Raw genomic sequence first — 22,290 nt, 5'->3', positions numbered from 1 at the left:
GCTTTGTAATCTGCCTCCTATCTGTGGCCTCTCTATTATTTATCTTAGAGATTTCCTGCCAGATTAATCTTCCCCAAGCACAGTGTTGGTTTTGCTATATGTTGCCTCAATAGCGCCTCACTGATCACAGAACGAAGATAGATCGCTGTGGCTTAGTCTGGCCTTCAAGGCCCTCCAGCAGGTCCCACAGAGACTCATCCCACCTTACTTTCTAGCAGCTCCTGCCCAATGTTCTTTATTCCAGAACATGTCAGAACTTTTCCCACTTCTGGGCCTTCATTCCCACAATTCTCTCTGCTTGGAAGTCACCTTTCCTTCATCCCCAAATATCCAAATCTACCTGTAACTCAAAGCCTGGTTCAAGTGACAGTTACCACAAAAGCCTTCCATTAGAATCCTCTATATCAGCGGTCCCCAACCTTTTTGGCACCAGGGACCAGTGGGCCTATGAGAATCTAACGCCTGATGATCTGAGGTGAAGTTGAGGTGGTGATGCTGGTGTCGGGGAACGGCTGCAAATACAGATGAAGCTTTGCCCGGAGGCCTGCCACTCACCTCCTGCTGTGCAGCCTGGTTCCTAACAGGCCATGGCCTGGTACCGGTCCATGTCCCAGGGGTTGGGGACCCCTGCTCCACATCCTTCTACCTGAAGTGATTACCTTTCACCACTGAATTCTGATCACGATTTATTGAAAAATCTATTAAGGACCTTTACATTTTAAAATTTTGTGTTAGAAATATTTAGGTAATAAGTACTTGTGTTATATAGCCTCCTAAGAATTTGCTTTACAGAATTATGACCCGTTAACATTGCTTCCCATGTTTCCTTCATACTTCTGAGATAATGGGAAAACACTCATCAGAGTTATGGTTAAAAGAAGTAATTACTGTAAAATACTTCTAATCACATATCCAAAATTAAGTGTGTAAAACATAGACACTGGAATATAAAAGGAAGTCAAATATTTGTTGAATTAATGAATGAATAAATTAGCAATTAAAATTCCTTGAGAGCTCAGCCCTTAAAAACTCCCTCGCTTTACTCATAACCATTACCATTTCATATACTTCCTGGGCTTCTCTGTGAGAGCTCCAGAATTCTATAAGGCCACACAGTCTTCCTATTATCTGGGGATACCTCTGTATTCCATCTTGGACCCTCGGTGGCCTTGTCTTCCACACAGTGAGCCCCTACCGGGCCTGCACTAGAGGTGGCTAGGAAAACAAGAACGGCTTGTCTGGTTATGAAATTCTTAGGTCACATCTTTTTTTCAGAATTCTGTACACATTGTTTCACCATATTTCATGTGTAGTGCTGGTAAAAAGAAGCCAGAGGCCAACATAATTGTTTTGTTCTCACTGTTTTTTAGAACTGGACATCTATAGAGTTGATCTTTGGAGCCAACAGCTTCATCAATATTGTATCATGCTTTCTTAGTCAAGAGTACATCTTTTTATCTGCAGTTTCAAAATTTAATCCAGGATTTTTTTTCTGCTTTTATATCTTTGACTATTTTTATTCTATTTTTCTCCTGTTCTCTTTTTTAGGATCGCCATCTCTAGGTATGTCAGATTTCTTTTGCCTTCTGCATCTATCATCTTTCTTATGATCAGGTTATTATCTTCATTATTTCTTATCTGATGCCATTTCAATCCTCTCCACTATATCCCTGGCTTTGTTTTCAGTTGTGTTTATTTTATATTTGTGCTTTTAATGAGGCTTTCTTTTCTCATGCTTTTATTTTTCTTTTGCATTTCTTTCTTGAGTAGTACCAACTCACTCTTTATCACCTTCTATAGTCTCAAAGATAATTGCCTATTCAGAACCCAATATTTCCTCTTTGAGCTCTTGTTATAGCTTCTGTAATATGTTGGCATCTTTCAGGATTTATTAGTCTGAACCGTTTTCATTGGGTTGTTCTTTTTCTTTTAAATATCTAATTTTTTCCTTTTTCCCCTGCAGTTGTGGGGTTTCAGTTTTAGTTTTGTTTAATTTGCTTTTCTAGTTGTATAGCTTTTATGCATAGGTCTCAAGTTGGTGTCTTTTTGATTACTAGTTATCCTTGACTTGTACCCACCCATTTCAGAAGACTATTTCAGAGCAGAGTGAAAACGAATTCTGCACCATTTTGGGTAAGCCTTGTTATCTCAAACACAGTTTCAGAAAAAAAACGTTATGTCTTGTGTTTATTTATCTTGCTCTCAGGCACCTGACTTCATTTTTTGTCATTCAGAAAGTTGATGTGGTTCTCAGCAAAACCTCTAAGTCAGCAGTTGTCAGTGTCATGATCCGAGGACTGCTGCCTCTTATCCACCCATCACCCTGTTCTTGCGGCAATCCATCAACCAAATGGTGATGTTACAGACCACATAAAGAGCCACTCAGCTTTATAGTTCCTCATCAGATCCCCCTCCTTGCAGATCTGTTGGGATATGACCTGCTTCTTTTAAGACCTGCCTGTGTCCCCAGACTCACTGCTTTAACCGAAATGACTTTTCAGTAGGCCTTTAAGGCAGTGCCTCTTGCTCTTGGTGAAATCTCTTTCCTGTTTGAGGTCGAAGGAGGTTGTGTATTCACTCTCAAGCATACACACTTCACAGTATTGGTCAGCTATGCTTCATACTTGGGGCAGCACTGTCATTTCCAATTAAATAGAATTTTTCCTTAATATTTTTTATGTGTAGTACTTGAGAGAATAGAGTAAGTGGAAACCTCTCTACATCTTTGAGCAAAGGTATATTTTGAAAAGTCAAAGCAGATGAAAAGAAAGCCATATGTGGCTACTAGAAAATATTACATGGATTAGAGAATACCAAAATAATGGATATTCGTTACTATGAGTCGGCTGTGTAATTCTTTGGAATTCTTCTCAGACGGAATAATGGATGGGAAACAACTTTGAAAATATGTGACAGTGCAAGGTGTCAATATTTCCTATAGAACAGAATTTATAAAATCTGAATTATCCTAGGAAACTTACTGGCCATAATAACCAAAGGCCTTTTTATTTATTTGGTTTCAAATATTCGTACTTATTTTAAAAGGAAAATATGTTAGTATTCTTTAAGCAAGGGAAGGCATCAGCTATTGCAGAAGTAAGAGTTAAGGACTTGTTGCTTTAAAATATTATACAGTCAGACCAAATAGCAGAGCAGCATCCTAATAAGTAATCAGCTGAGCGTCAGGTTCCGGGACATTCTGGATAAATGCTTGACCATGTAGCATTTATCCCCGTGACGCACCCCCCCTGTGGTTTCCAAAGGGATGGCAATTATGTAGCACATATGCTGCTCCTTCCCTCTTGCTGAGTTCATGACTGAGTGCTAATTCATCACTGTATCCTTTACACTGAGCTCAAACGTGGCCTCATAATCTTTCCCAACACAAAACTTAAGGCATCTATTATAAATTTATTCAAGAGAGCCTAACAAAAGCAATCTGCTTGCCACCCCTGGTCTAACTTACTACGGAACTTCTTGATATGATATTACCAAAATAGTGATGAGCAAAAATGCGAAATTATGCAAAGAAAATGAGATTTCCTAACTCTCTGAAAACACTCCGTATGCTTGTTCCCCATGCTGTTTGGATGGGGTGACTGACATTCAGTTTAAGTATCTGATGCTGTGTGTTCTGGGCACTGTTATGAACTGGGCCCTGACTTCAAAGAGTAAGCCCATTAGTCCACAAATATTGAACGAATACTTCCTCTGAAAGACAGAATGCTTGGTACTGGGGTTACAGCAGTGCACAAAACAGACACTGACCTTGCCCTCATGGACCAGAGAGTCTAGAAGGGAAAATAGGACTTCAAAACAGGTATGGTTAACTAATTGCGAGTACATAACGTGCTGCAGAGTAGTAGACAGACACTCCTCTTAGCGTTTGACAGGGGGCTCTGAGTTTGTCATGGGTGGAGGGGTTTGCCATCTAGTAATAGAATAGCCACAGAAGCAAACAAATAGAACTTGGTATGATACACCAAATAGAAGAGTTATGTCGAAGAAACGGAAGTGCAAAATGTGTAATGATTGATTCTGTCTTCCAGAGTTAGGGAAGCGCATGTTGAGAACAACCCACAAAGTTTCAATGAATGAATAGGTTGTCAACAGACAGATAAGCAGAGAAAAAGACTTTCCAGAGAGAGGTAATAGCTGGAATGCAAAAGGAGAACCACTGCCTAGTATTTGCAGACAACTAAAAGTGATTCTGAACAGCAAGTGATAGCCTTTAAGATAATGAAGGTCTCTATCCTTCACATAAAGAAGCTTAAACTTTATCTTTTGTGTACTGATGAGCCTGATATTAACATAGTCCCACTTACTACAGAAATATCATTTGATGGCAGTATTGAGGGTGGATTGGTAGGTAAAATAAAGCCTGGAGATAAGGAACCTAAATAAGAGGTTATGATACCATGTGAGGGAGTTAATGAGGAGTATTATAATGACAAGGTTAAATTGCAAAAATATACCTCATCCAATTTACATTTTTTTGTCCCAACTTTACTTGATTTTTCTGCAAGAATAGAGAAAGAAAGGAGAGAATACATTTGAAAAATACTTAGAAGATGAAATTCCCAGGATTTGTTCCTTGCTAAGTCATGATCCCTGAGAGAGAGGACAGGTGATTGAGCACATGGAGGTTTCACTAAGATACAGATTATGGGAGATTGGGGCTAAAAATTGCTGAGTTTAGTCTTAGATGCATGAAATTTAGATGCCTGTGAACATTCAGTAAATATGTCCAATAGGGTAGTGGATATAGGTGTCTAAATTCAGAAGAGTAGCCAATCCTCAAGGGGAACTTTGTTAGCATATTATGGTGTTTAAACCCATGATTATAAATGAAATTACCTAGGAGGTGCATGTATGGTGAAAAGATAATTCTGAGAACAGAATCCTGGGAAGGATCAACATTTAAATAGAAGATTTGCACAAGAATAGAATCCAGCAAAGCAGGCTGCAGAAAAATAGTCAGAAATATAAGCGATACTCAAGAGTGTGATGTCACAAAAGTCAAGGTAATAGAATTTTTGAAGAAGGCAGCTTCTGTAATATAGAAAAATCAAGTGAATTAGAAGCAGAAAATTGTTAGGTTTGGCATTTAGAAGGTCACTGTGCCATTTGGTGAAAAGAACTTCAACAGAGAGATGGATAAAGAAGCCAGATTATAATTCCAACACATGGAGTACTCTATAGATTGGATGAAAAGGAAAGGGGGGAGAAATTAGGAAACTAGCTATGAAAGGATGCAAGAGGTTTCTTCAGAGTGAGAAAATTGGCTCCTGGGAAGAAGTGGAAGTCAGTGGAAGAGAGAGTGAGATGGGAGATGATAGGACCAGAATTCAAGTAGAGGAACCGAAGGCCTTTATCTGAGTTTGGATCACTCAAGGAACATGCCGTGAAACAAGAAGGCAAGAACAAGTCATTTCTTTATTTTTTTAATTACAGGAAATACCATTTGGGGAGTGGGTAAGTGGGACAGGGAAGGAAGACAGCCTCTAAAGCACAAACTCTCAAGCCAGCTACACTGGGTGACTGGAGCTCAACCCTTTGGGGAGTCTGGGAAACAGTATAAAATGCGTGCCTCAGAGTTTTCTTGTCCAAAGGGTGGGGGAGCTGGGCATTTTTACTGCAACTACCATTAGCCATTGGTTGAGGGTTGCTTCCAAGAGCTCTTTTTTTGGTTGTTGTTTTAAAATGAACATGTACTGCTTTGTTACAATAAAAACAATACCTTTTGAGAATAAATGTACAGGCCCTGGCTCTCTTATGTATTACAGCAATTAATGAAAGAACTAAAGTTATTTAATGTGCAGTTTTCCCTATATAGCAATTAGTGCTGTGATCACCATGTGATAAAGTGTTTTAATAGTATATTTCACATTGCACTGTGATTTACGTTTGCCTATCTGCCTCCCCTCCAGCCAAAGCTCTTCCAGGACTGGGATGATGATTATTCATCTTTATATATTATTCATCAGCACATAAGACAGGAATCTAGTAGGTGATGAGTAAATGTTGGATAACTGAGTAAACAGCACACTGAAGAGTGTTGAAAGATTTCAATTTTAGTTCTAACACATGATATTGACAATCAGACCATCTGTCTTGCTGTAACCTAGGAATTTAGGCAATGTATTTATCTTAAAACAAACTTTGATTTGAATAAAAGCAGTGGTTCTCGAACCCAGCTAACAATCAAAAATATCTGGGAGCTTCACTCCCAAACAACCAAATCAGAATCTGATACAAAGAATCTCTAGCTGTAAATAACATCTTGGCAAAAATCAAACCCACCAAAGAAAGTCCTTGAGACAAAGTTAAGATAAAAAGGCCGGGAACGAGAATTTTAATTCCTTGTTACTTTCAGCCTACACTCCAGGTCACTGAGCCGTTATCCACTGCTTCAGGTAAAATGTCCCCAGATAAAGAGATGTAGATAGATACTGCAGAACTGGAAGTTGGGCCTGATTACTGAAATAGCAAGGCTCAAGCTATATGCTGGGTACAAACAGCATCTGCTACAGCTTGGAAGAGTGACTCTTCCGCTGAGTGAAGAGAAGCATAGGTTAAATGGACTCTCCATTACCTTTCATGTAATAGGTGTGTATGTGCCAAATTTAATTCATATCTTTGTCATATAGCTTCAGTTTTAAGAGTTAAAAGTATGTCTAAGAATTTATAAGATAAAAACCTCTTTTTCCCACATCTTACACGTAAAATTGATAATTTTGATGATGCCTGACTGTTTTCAATGGAAGTAGGTCTTATTTGATTTCTCGTAGCTGATCTTGCAAGAACACCTGGAAATGAAATTGCACTGTGAAAAATCAAGTTTATGTAACTAAACACATAGAAATTAAATCATCAATCAGGTAGTCTAGGTATCTAAAAAGTAAAATTAAAGGTACAAACTCCCTCACACCTGAATTCATATCCTTAAGATAAGTCATAGAATATCTGGGCTCTCCTTATTACAGAGCCTGAAATATAGGCATTGATCTCAATTACGTTTATCCTATTTTGAGTTGTCTTGGTGTGAAAAATTTGAAGGGTCATTTAGGCTGTGGTAATGTAAGTTTTTTTTTCTGGACTTTCTTCTGGAGTGTTGATGAAACTGAAAATTACTTTTCCCCTCCATAATGATACTAATTGCTTTATTTTCCCTTTAATATGTTAATCTGTTTACTAAATATCAGAAGGATCAAAATATTTCAAAGTGATTACCTGTGAAGAGAGAGGGACATGTAGATGAAGAAAGGCAAAATGGGAGGCTGCCATTGGGGTCGTAGGCTTGTTTTACTTGATGTTTTAAACTCATCGCATATATTACTTCGTTTTTAAGTTTCTATGAAGAAATGCTGTGTGGAACAAAAGAGAAAGGCTAAAAGAGGAACAAATGGGAAGAGCTGGCGAGTCGGAGCTATAGTGCCAAAGAACTAAAACTTCAAGGGGGCGAGGATGGTAAAATGGCTACTCCCACAAACAAGCACAAAGGAATATCATGCAAAACACATCCACAAGGGAGAGAGGTCATGGGTAGGGACTGAGCTGGTTAAAATGAAAGCCATAGTGTTCTAAGCGGTGTGTTGATAGTTTAGCTTTGCATCTCCACTTTGCAGGGACTGAAACCCTGATAGCCAGACGTATAAGACCAGCAGTCCCCAGCCTTTTTGGCACCAGGGACCGGGGCTCCTACGAGAATCTGTCTAATAATGTCTGACGATCTGAGGTGGACTGAGGTGGTGATGCTAGCGCTGGGGGACCAGCTGCAAATACAGATGAAGCTTTGCCTACTGTATGGCCCAGGTCCTAATAGGCCACGGACCAGTCAGTACCAGTCCACAGACCAGGAGTTGGGGATCCCTGCTTAAGACTGCAATTTAAGATTCTTCCACAAAGAGGAATTATTTTGCTTATTGTGACATTATGGTACCAGAAAAAAATAATGCAGGACTTCATATACCTATAAAAATTTGATGGTAGTGATAGCATTTACCCTATGGGATACAAAATTGGAATGAAGTGCTAAGTGTAGATAAGGCCTCCTGGAACTATTATGTTCAGAGTGGTTTATTCTTCTCTGGGTAATTGCGAACTGACCTTCCTTTGTAATGAAAGAAGTGGTGCTGTATCTGAGGACTGTTAAGGGGGAAAATTTTCAAATGGCCAACTTCTGCTTGCTTGTTTAATGTTTAACCAGGGAGTAGTTCTAGAAGATATTCTGTGCAAAGATATGCTAATGTTAAGGGTGTAGTTATCCTGCACAAAGATATGCTAATGGCTAACTTCTACTTCTGTAAACCTGATTGCTTGTTTAATGTAATTGTAGGCTTTATAAGCTACCTCCTCTGAAAGCTCGGGGCTGATTCTCTAGTTGGGAGAGTTAGCTAATAAAGGTTCATAATTAATCTCAATTGGCTCCGTGGGTCTTCGATTTGAAAGCTCCATAACAAGGACCTGGCTTGAGAACTACTTTTGCTTAGTTGCTGTGGGATACTGGATAGGTCACTTAGCTTTTCTACCCCTTAGTTTCTTTCACAGTTAAACAGGACATAATCTCCACTTTCAGGGGTTGTTGGGAGAACCACATGAAGACGTCCACATAAAGGCTGTCTGGCTGATGATATCAAGTGCCAATTTGTACTTTTTGCTTTCTGTTTCGGGAGCATTTGGTACTTTATTACTCTTCGATTAAAATGAAAGCTTTCACATGAGAAATCCATTTTGTCTTAGTATTTGAGTCTTCAAACTTCTGTCCAAAAATAAAGATTATAAATTCCATGACATAGCATGCTTAGCGAATGTGAGAATTTAAAACGTAGCCTTTAAAGTTGTTAAGACAATTGCTTATTTAATATGGACCAAACCAAGATCAGCAAAGAGTTCAGGTTTCATGAAGAGCATAAAATTGGACAAATTCTTGAATAAAAGGCTTATAATCTAATTAGCCATCAGGATTCCATACATATTTATGCAAAAATGTTAGGACTGGAAAGACTTTCAAATTAAATGCATATGTGATTTCTAAAAAAAAGTCTTTAGCTTCTTTGTTCACTCTAACCTCTTATGTGCATTCGAATGTCATTGAACTATTAAAAAAACTTAACCACTTTAGTGTGACAAGTTGTCTGTAGGTGAATGGTTGACTGGATATAAAACATTATTCCCCTTCAGCTATTAAAGCTGTCCTTGAAAAAGAATCTCTCTCAATTTCCTTCAAGATCACTTGTGCTTCAGTGAATAGCATTAAACCTCTTCGCTTTTGGTCATGTCACTTCATCGGCATGATTTTTTTGCCCTTGACCTGTAAGAGATACAAGTGGGAGGTTCTGAACTGACAGTTGCATTGTCAGCTGAACATAAGTATAATTTTCTGTTGATCACAGCTGCTCATAAATGGAACAAGCTATTAAGAATATTTTCCTTCACTGCAGATGTTCAAATACAGGCTTAACACGTGGTACTTAACATGTTACCTTGGTTACTCCAGATATTTTGACTCTAGGAAACCAAATAGAAGTTGGACATGCCTTACTTAGATCAAAGAAAATATCGAGTTATTGGATGTCTCCCCATAAACTCGCAAATAATCGCAACTTGTCTGCTGACATCAAGCCAGAGAATCATAGCAACTCATGATGTTTCCTTCCATATCTTACCATGTGTCTTCACATACCTTGACGGCTACATTAATAAATTGGGTTTGTATTTTTGTCCTAAGGCTTCCTTGTTGTCTGACCTTGGGCAAGCTATGCAACCATTCTAAACTATCATTAACATTCCCATTTTACTTAGAGAAGAACTTGTGAATTTTATGCCAACAGCATATGTACATGTTTCTGCAGCTGCCTCCTTCTGTAGAGCTGTTGTTTGAAGGTCATCTTAGCATGATATGCTAAACTCGAGGGAATTAGAGTTATTAGGTTATTACTAAGTTTAGGACGTTCTAGCTTCAACCTCACCACTGCTTTGGATTTTGCGGGGCAAGGTGGGTGGAATTCTTCTAACATCTTAAGGGCTTGACCTATTACTTTGCCAGCATGTTTCCTTGTCTGTAAAATGGGGATGTTAATAATAGAACCTGCCTTATAAGATTATTGTGGGGATTCTTTGGGCAATGCTAGAGAGCTTAGCATGGCCTAGCACATGGGAGGTATTCAAAATATAAGTTATTTATTAAAAGGAGGAGAAAATAGTGTCCTATAAGGGGATTTTCCCCAAACTCCAAGACTTTTTGTCTCTTTAGAAAGTTATTACCTTATTTCAAACCGTGTAAAAGCCCTTTCCTGAAGTTCTAAACATAGGATGGGTCCTTGGACTAGATGATTAATGGGATAGCTTCCTACTTTGAGACTCTATTCTTCTGGGTATTTGATAATATTTATTAGGGTAAATATTTCATTATTTACTATCCCCAAGTATCAATAGCTTAGCTGTCCTGAGTAAGCCTTATGTAGGACGAGAAGCTAGCATGGAACTCGGTGGGCTGTGGAAGCTAGTGAACCTAGTGTGTGTTCTGGCTTTAATACTTGTTAGCCTGGTAACCACTTGAGGCACATTAACTTGAGCCTCAGTATCCACAACTGTAAAATGAGGATAAAAGAATATCCAGAATATCGGCAATGAAGGTGTTATGAGTTAGTACATGTTGTATCCTATTGTACTGGGTCTCCAGAGAACAATCTTTCTGTTGGCTGCAAGTTTCACTTTTCAACCTGCATGGCAGGTATGCTGCGAGGTTAAATATGGCCCGACAGTGTTCTATCTCTACCCTAAACAGCAGGCATCTCTTCTGCCTTGCCATTGTCCCAGCACGAAAGTGGTGTAAGATTTTAGATTGCACCCAGATTGTGTTACTATAAAGGCCTTAAATAAAATGCTTTGGTAGAAACATTTTGGGCTCATCCACAAATCAGTGACAAAAGTGCCTGCCTTCCCAAGGGCGAAGCAAATGATTTTGTGACTGGCTTTATTTACTGAGAGCAGAACTTGTGAATTTTATGCCAACAGCATATGTATGTGTTTCTGCAGCTGCCTCTCCCCCTTTTTAAGAGCTACTGTGGCAAGATCATCTTAGCATGATGTACTAAACTCAAGGGAATTAAACTGATTAGTTATTATTAAGTTTAGAGCATTCTAGCTGCAACCTCATCACTGCTTTTGATTTTTGGTTTTTGGGGGGGGGGGGGAGCCTTCTAACATCTTCAGGGCTTGACCTATCACTTTACCAGCATTAACCCTTCAGTAAGTTTTACATGCTCTTTTTATTTTGGGGTTGCTCAGATGGGTTTGCTCTGTGCTGTGAAGAATGTCATTAATTAAGAGCTTCAACAGAACCCACAAGTGCTTTTTAATTTTTCGTGCTGTTTGGTTCATCGCTCTCCTTATCTCATTATCTGCATTTCTCCTCCAATCTCAAGAGTGACTCTCCTCCTTATAAAGCGCTGTTGGCTGAAATGTGGCCTGCATACTGCTACCTGCTTGATTGCCTTGTGGTTTCTCTGTGAGGAAAGAAAATGTGAAATTAACTCATATTCAAATCTGAAGCTTTTTGAAAATAGATGTGAACAAATTAGGTGTCCTGGGACTTTGCCAAACTCAATAATTAATAATCTTTTTATCTGGGTGAATAAGGAGAATGTTTAATAAGTATGTTCTCTAGAAAGTGTCCCTTCTTATTAAGCAGAATATTATAGTAGTGTTTCCCTAATTAGTGGTGTCTGAACACTGAAGGGAAAAGTAGAAAACAACTGGAAGTGCTGAGTGTAAAGAACTTTCATTCAACAAATGTTTATAGAACACCTTGAATACGCTAAATGCTACACACGTAAGGGATGAATTGCACAACAATAATTACCTCCAATACAACCACAACAATACAAAGAAATAGAAACACAGCAAGACACAGGGACTTAATCTAATTTACTTACTTGGTTCCAGTTGAGACCTGGGTCCAGATCCACACCCATCAGGCTCTAAAACCAGTGCTCGAGTCCATGGAACTCAGGTTTTTTTCATCGAGATGTAAAGTTACATTTACTGGCATGATGAGGGTTGTGGCTAACCCAGGCAGGAAATCCTGCCATCTGGTAGCACTCTGTGGCATCAGACACCTGCCCAGGTTGTTGGTGAACCTGGCTAGCTTTTATTCTATAGGTTACAAGCAAAATACAGAGAGGAAGGAGGACATGTTGGTGAGAACACTGGAACAGTGTTAACCTCATCCCAAAGTGTATAGATAGCAGCATGGTCAGTGAGCAAATGTGCCTTCTGGGGTGGTTGAGGGCAGTAATTTACATTCTTAACTAATTCCAGGTTGGGCTACAAAAGAACATCAAGTCTTTGGAATGTTTTACCATCCTATGAAGTTTCAGTGAGATTGAGAAAAGAAATCTCCTAAATAGTTACTGACTATATCTTGGTCCACGACTTCTGGAAGTTCTTCTAAAATTAGGAAAAACTCAAGCCTTATAGCAAAATCACAATCCCTGGATGCTTATTGGACTCAATAAAGAGCCTGTGCACCACAGAGGGAACTGACCAGTAGCCAGAAGGCCGATGACCAGGGATGTAGTTTAAACCATTTGTTTTCTTTTTCACTTTTTTTCCGGAGAAGATATTGATGTAGTGACTAAGTACACAGACTTTGGGGTCAGATACCCAGGTTATAAAATCCAGATCTGACACTTATCACCAATTGTGATCCTGGGCACTTTGCTTAAACTCTCTGTAACAGTCTGTTTTCCATCAATTTAAAGTTCATAATTAGATCTATGGCATGGGGTTGTTGTATTAAATGCGTAAGTAATGACATATGAATTTTGCTGTTACCTTTATCCTTTTGATCCTGACCTTTTGACACCTTTTTAAGTATTTCCATTAAAAATGAAAAGGGGGGAAAAAAGGTAAACTCAAAGTACTTAACGCTTTAGTTTTTTGTTTTGTTTTTGTTTTTAGTAATTTAGTAATAGGACAGGTGAAACTATTAATCTAAAATTGGATCACTAGTTGTTCGATATCATTGATTTTCATTCTAATATGAATTTTCATGAATTGACTATGCTTTAGTCACAGGGTTTCTTGAAGATATGATATAGCCAGCATTTGCTGACTGCCTACTTGATGCTCGCTTAGCATTATTGCAGACATAATAAAGTGAGAGGAGGGCATGTTAGAGCTAAGGCAAATGTTTAATCACCTCTTGCACAGTTCTCCTTGGAACAACCATAAGTATTCACCAGTGTTGTCATTTATTATAGTTCTAGATGCTGTGAGAGACTCAAAGACTTATAAGTCAGAACATTCTTATAGTTTACAGTCCGGAAGGAAAGATAACCCAGGTACCCATGGAAAGTTAGCTAAGAACTTTGGAGTTTGACTGAAAGATAAAATGAGAGCACAGAAGGGAAATCATGGACTGGAAAAGGGCTAAGAGATTGCCTTACCCCATCCTGTCATCGATGTCTTAAGGCAGCCTGTGATTAAACACCACATCAGTGGCTCAGATAGTAAGCTGCATGGCTTATGTGCAGATCAGAACAGGACTATCATTACTGACTAATCTAAGAAGGCTTCCTGGCAGAGGTAGAAACTGAACTGTGCCTTGAAGAATATGTGGAAATTGGAAAGGAAAAAAGAAAATAAGGAAAGGCATTCATATATATTTAGGAACCCCAACTTGGAGGGAAATACATTTACAATAAAGTTTTGATCTTTTTTTTTTCCTTTAAGCGTGGTATTTTAAAAAGCGATAGGAAGTGATTCTTGATTACAGTCTGTCCCATGCTGTGCCTGACTCTGGGCCAGATGAAGCTGAGAGGACACAACTGGGATTCAGGAAGAGAGATTAAAGAGGAGGCTGCAGGTGATTCAACAGAATAAACAGAAAGCTGTTTATCACTGCTGGATACAGCACTGGAAAGATGTATGTTCTAATTGAAGAATTTAAATAGGAAAATGCATTTTAACATTCCCACCACTCCCACTTTAATCAACTGCTACATCTTATTTGCTCTTCTAATTATCTCTTGAATTCACTCACCCATCTCTCTCTATTCCCTTATCCTTAACCCAAGACACCTTCTCCTCTTATCTAGATGGAGCGAGCCTTCAGCTGGCCATGTCGCCGTATTTATACTTGTTCCACTGTGCCAAACCGCTTTCCGTATCCTGAATAATCTTTGATAAAAGCAAATCAGGACATGGCAGTTTGCTTCCTTAAAACCCTTCGGTAGTTTGCTACGACTCTGAGAACTGATTCCAAACTTTTTTGCAGGCCTACCTGGCGCTGCGTCATCTGAGCCCTCTCCTGTCTAGCCTCATTACATGTCTCATTGCCTGTGCTCTTCATGTGCCGGCCATATGGCCCTGCTTTCTCTCATTTCGGAAACTTCCACGCTATTCCTTTTGACAGCAATGTGGTTCCCACCCACCCTCTTAACTCCTCTGCATCCAAACACGGCTTCTTCAGGGGAGACCCCTGGCTCCCTAGACTGTTTACAGGTTGACTTTGTTATGGGTCTCAGAGAGTCATTGTTTTTAATCTCACGTGTAATTATTTAATGTCATCTTTCCAAGAGACATGTGAGTACAGTTAGTAAAAAAAAAAAAAAATAAGGAGTTGTGACACATTCTGAGAGCTGGAGAAAGATAATAAACATAATAAATAAGTCATAAAGTATATTAAACAAAAGAGAAAGTAGATGTAAGGTAAGAAGGACCAGGATTGCTAGGTGAGGGAAGCAGGTCACAGTATTAAAAAGAATGCTCAGCCTATCTCCATACTATCTGCAAATAAACCCCAGAAGTAGCATATTTGAAACATAAAAACAACACTATAAAGCTATAACCTTTCATAAAGCTTGATATGGAATAGTAAGCCTTCAGAAGTGTTTATCAAAGAGACTAGTGGGCAATTTTGTCAGTAGTATTATACTCATTCAGAATTCTCAGGTTGCCTCAGTCACAGAATTGCATACACTGTCCTCCCCTGATAGTGCAGCAGAGAAGGTAAACCCAGGCTTGTGCCAGTGTTATCTGAATCCTTCTCTGAAATCTCTTGTGGTGAAGGGAATTTCTCTCACTTTTTTCTCCTGTCTCCTGTGAGACCCCAATGGAGTTAATTAATTAACCTGTCACAAGGACACAGGGACTTACTGATGGTAATTTCTGAGGGTGTCCAAGGACCCAAGAATCGAATGACAGAAACAAAACTACTGTTTCAGAGAGTTGATATGAGGATAGATTTGGTATCTCAACTTACAGATCTCTCTCCCTCCCTCCCTCTCTCGCTGTCTGTCTCTGTCCATCAGTCCGTCCCCCCTCCGCACCCCCCTTCTCTGTCTATCTGTCTGTCTCTCTCTTTGTCTACTCTTCTGAAAAACAAACCACTTGGCTCCTGGGCAGCATAGCTTTAAATTGGAAAATGCAGCTTCGCTTGGCAGAACAACAGAATCACAGTCTCCCCACTGCTCAGAACAGCTTGTGACATACATCCCTACAGGCAAGACCATAAAGGGCTGTCTAATGTCCTGGAACCAGCACCCCCTAAAGGACTTTCCTGTGCACTTTCTTTAGAATTCCACTCTATGTGGGCATTTCCTTTTTTCTCCAACAATTCTTCACCCTGGATCAATCTTTTGCTTTTTTTTTTTTTTTCCTTTCCACTCAGTGATCCCATCTTTTGGATCATTAGAAACCACTGTGGCCCTAGAGATGAGGACCAGAACAGAAATCAAAGGGAAATGTAGAGGAAACAATGACTAGGAAGTCTGAAAGGGCACTCTGGTCCCTCTGACTATAGTAAGATAAATTCCCCTTCCAGGGCACTCCAGAGAGGCCCAGGTTTAAACAGCGGCTCCTACTTAATTCTCCTCACTGCTCATCTCAAAAATGCAAAAACTGGACTGAAGCCAGCTCCTACATGGTTCTAATTACCTCTCACCTAGATGATGGTGGCCCCTAATGAGTCTCCCTAACTCTTATCAGTCACCCACCACCACCTGTCTGACATGCTGTAAGCCAAAAGAAGCGAAGAGAATTCTTTACCTTTAATCTAGTCAATCCTACAACATAGATCATGATGACGACATCTGTGTAAAGTTGGTTGTTGATAACTGCAATTATATTTGAAATGTTATAACCAGAACCAGATGCAAGAGAATGCAAATACTAAGTATATATAAGGATCACACTGAGTATTTCTCAATTGAGAGCAATTGCAACATATTCTCTATTTTCTTCCCAGATTTTAAGATGAACACAGATTCCCCTGGAACCTACCCGATGTCTATGCCATTCTGGACTGGGCAGCATGTCTGTGTCCCTGTCTCTGACCTTGGCTGTTCTTGCTTCAGTGCCTCAATGTTTCAGTTCAACTGAGCATCGAAACTTAATTTCCTTCCATCCTTTGGTTTTATTGAAGGAAACATTAACTACTTCATAATTTTAAAAAGCTCTTTATGCCCTGCTACTTTTTCAAGCTATGTCCCCCTCTCACCTCACCCCCACCCCACAGCCCCACTCTGCTGGTGGAAAATTAGGGGTAAGAAATATCAACAATAAAGAAACTACGGCAATGCCCTGTTTCTCTGGGCATTGTTTTCCTGTTAAGCAGCACTGGTGGTGGTCCATAAGACGATCCCAGGTGCCCCTTCCCATCAGCCACCTAGACAACAGCGTGCTGTCTTTTCTCTCAGCTGCTTCAGGTCGTCCGCTGAGCTTCGTGGTCAGCAGCAGCCTTGTGCTCCTTGTTTTTAAAAGATTCATCTCTAACAGAGATGGCTAACTTTTCGGTAAACTTGGACTCTTTTTTTCAATTTAACTTCAGCTTTCATTGTATTTAATTAAGGCACACACTTTTTAAAGCAGGTGTCTAAAGTGTTTTTTATTCTTTATTTAACAATAAAAAAAAACAGGTAGAATTCAGTGGAATACTTTCTCCTTTCAATTTTACATACAGGGATCTGTTCCAGTTTACATTTTGATTTCTAGGCCTTCCAAACACTTCATTTTGCATTGTTCTTTGGCTCCGAGGTTTACAGTGAGTCTGAGCTAGTTGTGGTAAGCAGCAGAGACTGACCCAAGACCTACATTAGGACCATATTGTCAATCTGAGGAAGACATGGATTACGACTAGGTCAGGAGCCAAAGAACTGACCCAGAGCAAATGATGAAGCTGAGCAGCTTGGGCACATTGCTGGTGTCAACATTTGGGAACCTACTGTGTGCCAGGTACTGTGCAAGGTGCTAAGGCTACAATGCTGAACACGACAAACCTGGCTCTGGCCACGTGGAGAAAGGCTGACTGGTAGTCTAGAAGAGACACCAATATTATATAATTATATAATAAATGTTACGAAGGAGGATGATGAAGGTGTGTAACAGATCGAAACCAGTGAGGGCGGTTATGGAAACTGTCCCATTGAAAATGGTGCTTAACTGCAGCTCTGATGGGGGAAGGAAGAGTATAGAATGTGAGAGGACCCAGAGGTGAGAAAGAGTTTGGCATGTTGCAGAAACTGAGTGCCGGAGTAAAGAAAGGTCGGGGGTGCCTCAGTTCTGAGAAGGCCAGCCGCAGGGACGCTAGACGTCAAGTAATACTTTGATGGCAAGGGGCAGTGGCTCTCTCACAGACTGTCCATTCAGGCTCAGGGCCAAAGTGTGAGCCAGGCGTACTCATAAGCTGAAAAGATTCCCTTAGGTAAATGGGAGAGCTGACTCCCAGTCACTGAGTGAGGTCCAGGAATACAGGCCTGGAGAGACTAAGGTGGTACGAGAATGATTGATTCATCAAATTTAAACAGTAGCGACAAAGCTAATGAGGACCATAAGGCCCAGGCCAGTATACCCTTGGAGCCCCAGGGGAACCAGGAGTAATCTCTGGGTCTAAAATGCCACTCAAGAACAATGTCAGAGGCAGGGGGAGGTACAGGTGTTCTCACAGGGTCCCTGAATCCTGTGTATTTTGTAAGGATTTGACTCAATTCTGGATTTCCCTGAATTGTGGGTTTTATGCCCTTTGTATCTCTCTGCCTTAGTCTGGGCTAGATCAAAGGCATGGATCTAGCCATGAGACACTGTGGAGGGGGACAGACTGGAGAAAAAAGGAGGGCCAGTGCCACCCTCTTATTATATATGGGTCTTCACATTGTAATTCTTTACAAGCTTTGGAAAACATCTCAAAACTTAGCAAAGTATTTATCTTGAAAGCCTCAGGAGCACCTTCTTAAATCCCACACCATCTCAGAATGAAATCTATGTTGCACTCATCTATAATCCCATTTAATTTGTTGCTATCCCTTAATGTCTTTGTTGCTTTAAAAAAAATTTAGTTTCCAGCTTTGGGAAATTAAATGCAAACTGTGATCCTGGTTGGAGCTAGTATATTGAATAGAAATGATCCAGACAGTGAGAGGCAGCTCAGTGCCATCAAGGAAGTTAATGCCTATTTAACATGTATTAAAGATGAGATGGATGTTGGGATTTTGGCTAACTTATATTTTTCGAAATATATTTAACTTTATGTAAAATAAACTATAACTTTCACAATTCATTTTTTTCTTATCCCTTAATTTTCCCCTCTCTACTGCAACCCCCTCCCCCTTATCTCCCGTTAAGATATGGGAAAGTTTCACCACAATGAAGGTTGTAAATCGCATGTCGGAGATGCCTTTGACATGACCTGAGTCATGGATTGTGTTGTGACATTCTTGTTTTCCAGGCCCCTGACACCAGGGAAAAGCCTACTGCTTAGGGGCCTAGAATCTCAATAAATAGCCAATATTCTCTATCAGACAAATCGAAGGAAAAAACAATACAAGGAACTTTTCAGTGTCACTTGTGGTCTTTGGATGAGAAATGTTTTCATATTCGAGTTGTTAATTAACCCCAGCTGAAGTCCTCTACCTGCTGCCTGGTGAGTTAGGACTTTTTTCATGGTTGGTAGGAACAGAAAGTATTCTTGGCCCTGTGTGAGCCCTGGCTATTATTCACTCTAATCCTTCAGAATGGTTTCTCTCTGGGCCTTGGGTAGTTTCCTGCCATGCTCATCCATCCTCTGCTGAGCCCAGCTCTCTGTGCAGTGTTCTCGCTGGTGCTCTGCCTTGAAAAGTCCAGTTTCTTAGGCCTCTTCACGTTCCCACCTCTACCTACTCAACTCGGGGAGACGGTTGCCATTTTTCCAGGTTTCCCTCCACTGTGCGTGGCCTGGAGACTCTCTGCAGGCAGTAAGCTAGGGCGACCGTAGAGCTAACTTCTTTTGTTTCCCATCTTCCAAGGATCACTGCTCTTAGTCGCTTCATGTTTAATGCCTTGAATACCGTTGTCTCACTTATTTTATCTGTATATTTTAGTTGTGTCAGGCGTGAAATTCAGTCATAGTTATTTTCCCTTGGCTGGAAGCAGAATCCCTTCAGGGCTATTTTAAGGTTGTTTGAGATTGTTTTTGACACTCACTTTTTAGGCTCTGGTTTCATATGATAATAAACACATAAAAGAGTAATCTGACAGTAAATTTTTATTTTGTGGCAAAATGAAACTTTAAAACTTTTCTCTTGAAATCATTTTTCTGAGTCACTAATTTACAATCATAATGTCTTTGCAAAGGAAGTTTTAGAATTAAGAAAATTACACCTATGGATCATTTTCAAATTAAATTGTTATGACTGCTAAATTTAGTAATTAATGAAGTTGTGAGCCTTTTACATTTTAGGCGTATACTTACATATTTACTGATTTGTTTTTGCATAGTTTGGGTGCCTTAGTGTTCATTTCTTATATTTTCATGAGCTGGTTTTAAAACTAATGAATGAATTAATTTTTTGTGGTGATATTGGTTAATGAAATTCAGTAAGTTTCAGGTGTACACTTTAACAGTAAGATATATATTTATACTGTGTGTTCACCTCTCATGGTTATATTTCTTTCTGTCACCACGTTTTTGACGCCCTTTACCCCGTCTACCTCCCCCCGACCCTCTGGTAACCACTTGTCTATAGTCCATGTCTATGAGTCTATTTGTTTGTCCTGTTCGTTTGTTGGTTTCAGGTTTATATCCCACATATAAGTGATATCATGTGACTTTCAACTTTTTCTGTCTGGCTTATTTTGCTTAGCATGATTATCTAGAGGTCCATCCGTGTTGTTGCAAATGGCGGTATTTCATCTCTTATTTCATGGGCTCTTAAATAGCTCACAGGCCTTAGAAGTCGGGCCTGTATAGTACCTAGTGGATAAAACAGCCCTGCTTTGCCTTGGTGTTTAGAGCGGTAGCAACCACCACTTACAGGAGCTTTAATATCAGCCCAGTCATGGCCTCTGAGCTTGAGATGCACTTCGCTTCCCCAGATGTCAGCAAGGCACCGCAGTGATTTCCAGGTGTTAGATACCAAGCAAGAACAGGTTTGTTCCCTTTGGCAAAATTATGGCCTTTATCCCAGGTGAAGCAAGTTCATCAGCTCAAAAATTCATGTCCTAGGGGCTCTACTTTCGATTCTTCTAAATTCGTGGTTCTTTATCAGGGGTCATCTCCACCTCCCTGTTTCTCTCTCCCACTTTAAAGGGCATAGCTGGCAATGTCTAAAGACATTTTCAGTTGCCACAGCTTGGGGAAGGGGTATTACAACTGTTGGCATCTTGTGCATGGATGTAACTCAACCTTCAGCCATGTTCAACATGGTCCTGCGATTGATGTGGACTTAACGATATCCCACATAATGTTAAATTTGATCAGAGGGTTTTAATCAACAAGTGAAAAATTGGTAACTCAAAATATATATATATATACTTTAATGTTTCATTCTGGAAAAGGTAAGGAAGGACTTAGTTAAAAATATCATTAAGTTGAAAACATTAACATTAATTCATGACCTTCAAAAAAAAGTGTAGTCGGCCATTCACGTGCACTAGCAGTCCCTGTGTCACTCTTAGCCACATTCCATAGGAACCGTTGAGAAGGATGACACAGAAGCAGAACAAACGAAAAAGAGTAACTATCACAAGCAGATACCTGAAACAGGTTAAGGAATCCTTTAGACAGAGAGTAAGAAGGTGTGTTGGAAAATTCCTTTGATCTGGCCTTGGAAGTTTAATAAAAATCTAAATCCTCTACTTGGTTTTTTTTTTTTTTTAAGGAGAACCCAAGTTAACTGATCTCCTTATAGAACACTTTCAGTTCAAAATAGGATGTTATAACAAGTATTTAAAATAATCTGCTGTTGCCCAGCTACTCCATTCTTACAAATTAAAAGAATATACTATAGCATCAGTGTTTTGTGTTTGGGTTCCACACAGACACACATGCAAACACAGGGCTGAAGGAACCCAGGGACGGAGACCAGTGATATGTTAATCCAAAGTAATAGCTGTGTAGTAATGGGAGCCAGGGCAAAGGGTGGTCACGGAAGGAAGAGAGACAGGGATTAGAGCCTCACTACTAAATGTCAACTCCAAAGGGAGAGGCAAGGGCAAAACAAACACGTTCCTAAGTTGTACATAGGAAAGATCAGGCACAGAAAGAGGAGATCCTTCCAGGATGGACAATAAGAAATGTTTCACAGCAGCCACTGTGTTTCATGGGATGAGGGCAATCTACTGGGTTAAGGCACCATGTAGCACCAGGCAGTTGGAATTCTGTTGGCTGTAGCTAGGTACACACAGACTCCCTATCTGGTCCTTTTGATTTTGTTTTCTCTGGAATGATTATTAGTTTGACTTGACTGTGTTATAGATCACATTTTGCGTTGTTTGTATACAGCCTACTTATCTACAGGGTAGATGATATTTTTCTGTAAATACCTAAAAGACTGCTAAACATATGGTTCTTACACCACGTTACCTATTTCTGTTTCAGCCTCGACAATTTTAGACGGTGCAGCCTTACTGCATGGTGTAAGAAATGGCTGTAGGAAACAACACTCAGAGAAGTTATTCCATCATTCCGTGTTTTATATTTGTAGAGGTATGTGTATTTTTTTTTTTTACCTTTATGGACAAACTCTAATAATAGTAGCAGTTTTTATGCTGAGAACTTGGGTTATTTTACAATATTATTCAATCTTATAATTGACCATTAAATTTTGATAGCATAAATATGATAAAGAATTATGCAAAGTGTTTCTTGAAGAAGCCATAGAACAGGTTTATAAACTTCATCTATGGGGGTACAAAATAATTGTGTTTTATTACATTTCTTATATTTTTAATGGTGACTTCAATACGTTATCAATTATGAGTATAGCATTTTAATTAAGTTGTTTTTAAAAAATCAATATCATGTTTCAG

General features: G+C 39.6%; 1 protein-coding gene across 3 annotated transcripts in view; it reads left to right on the top strand.

The window, feature by feature from the left end:
• PLPPR1 (phospholipid phosphatase related 1) overlaps positions 1 to 22,290 on the top strand; it is a 213,543-nt gene that overhangs the window by 87,202 nt on the left and 104,051 nt on the right. For 2 of the 3 annotated variants that reach the window (XM_036238325.1, XM_036238324.1), the window contains one exon: positions 21,860 to 21,967. The exons of the other annotated variant lie outside the window; for it this stretch is intronic. In XM_036238325.1, the coding sequence (XP_036094218.1) occupies positions 21,905 to 21,967 (63 nt within the window). In that variant the 5' untranslated portion in view covers positions 21,860 to 21,904. The remainder of the gene's footprint in view (positions 1 to 21,859; positions 21,968 to 22,290) is intronic. 3 annotated transcript variants of the gene reach the window in all.

Source organism: Rousettus aegyptiacus, unplaced genomic scaffold, assembly GCF_014176215.1.
Source record: "Rousettus aegyptiacus isolate mRouAeg1 unplaced genomic scaffold, mRouAeg1.p scaffold_m13_p_3, whole genome shotgun sequence".
NCBI lineage: Eukaryota > Metazoa > Chordata > Mammalia > Chiroptera > Pteropodidae > Rousettus > Rousettus aegyptiacus.
The sequence above is the reverse complement of the archived record's forward strand: the minus strand, read 5'-3'. Positions and strand labels throughout refer to the sequence as shown.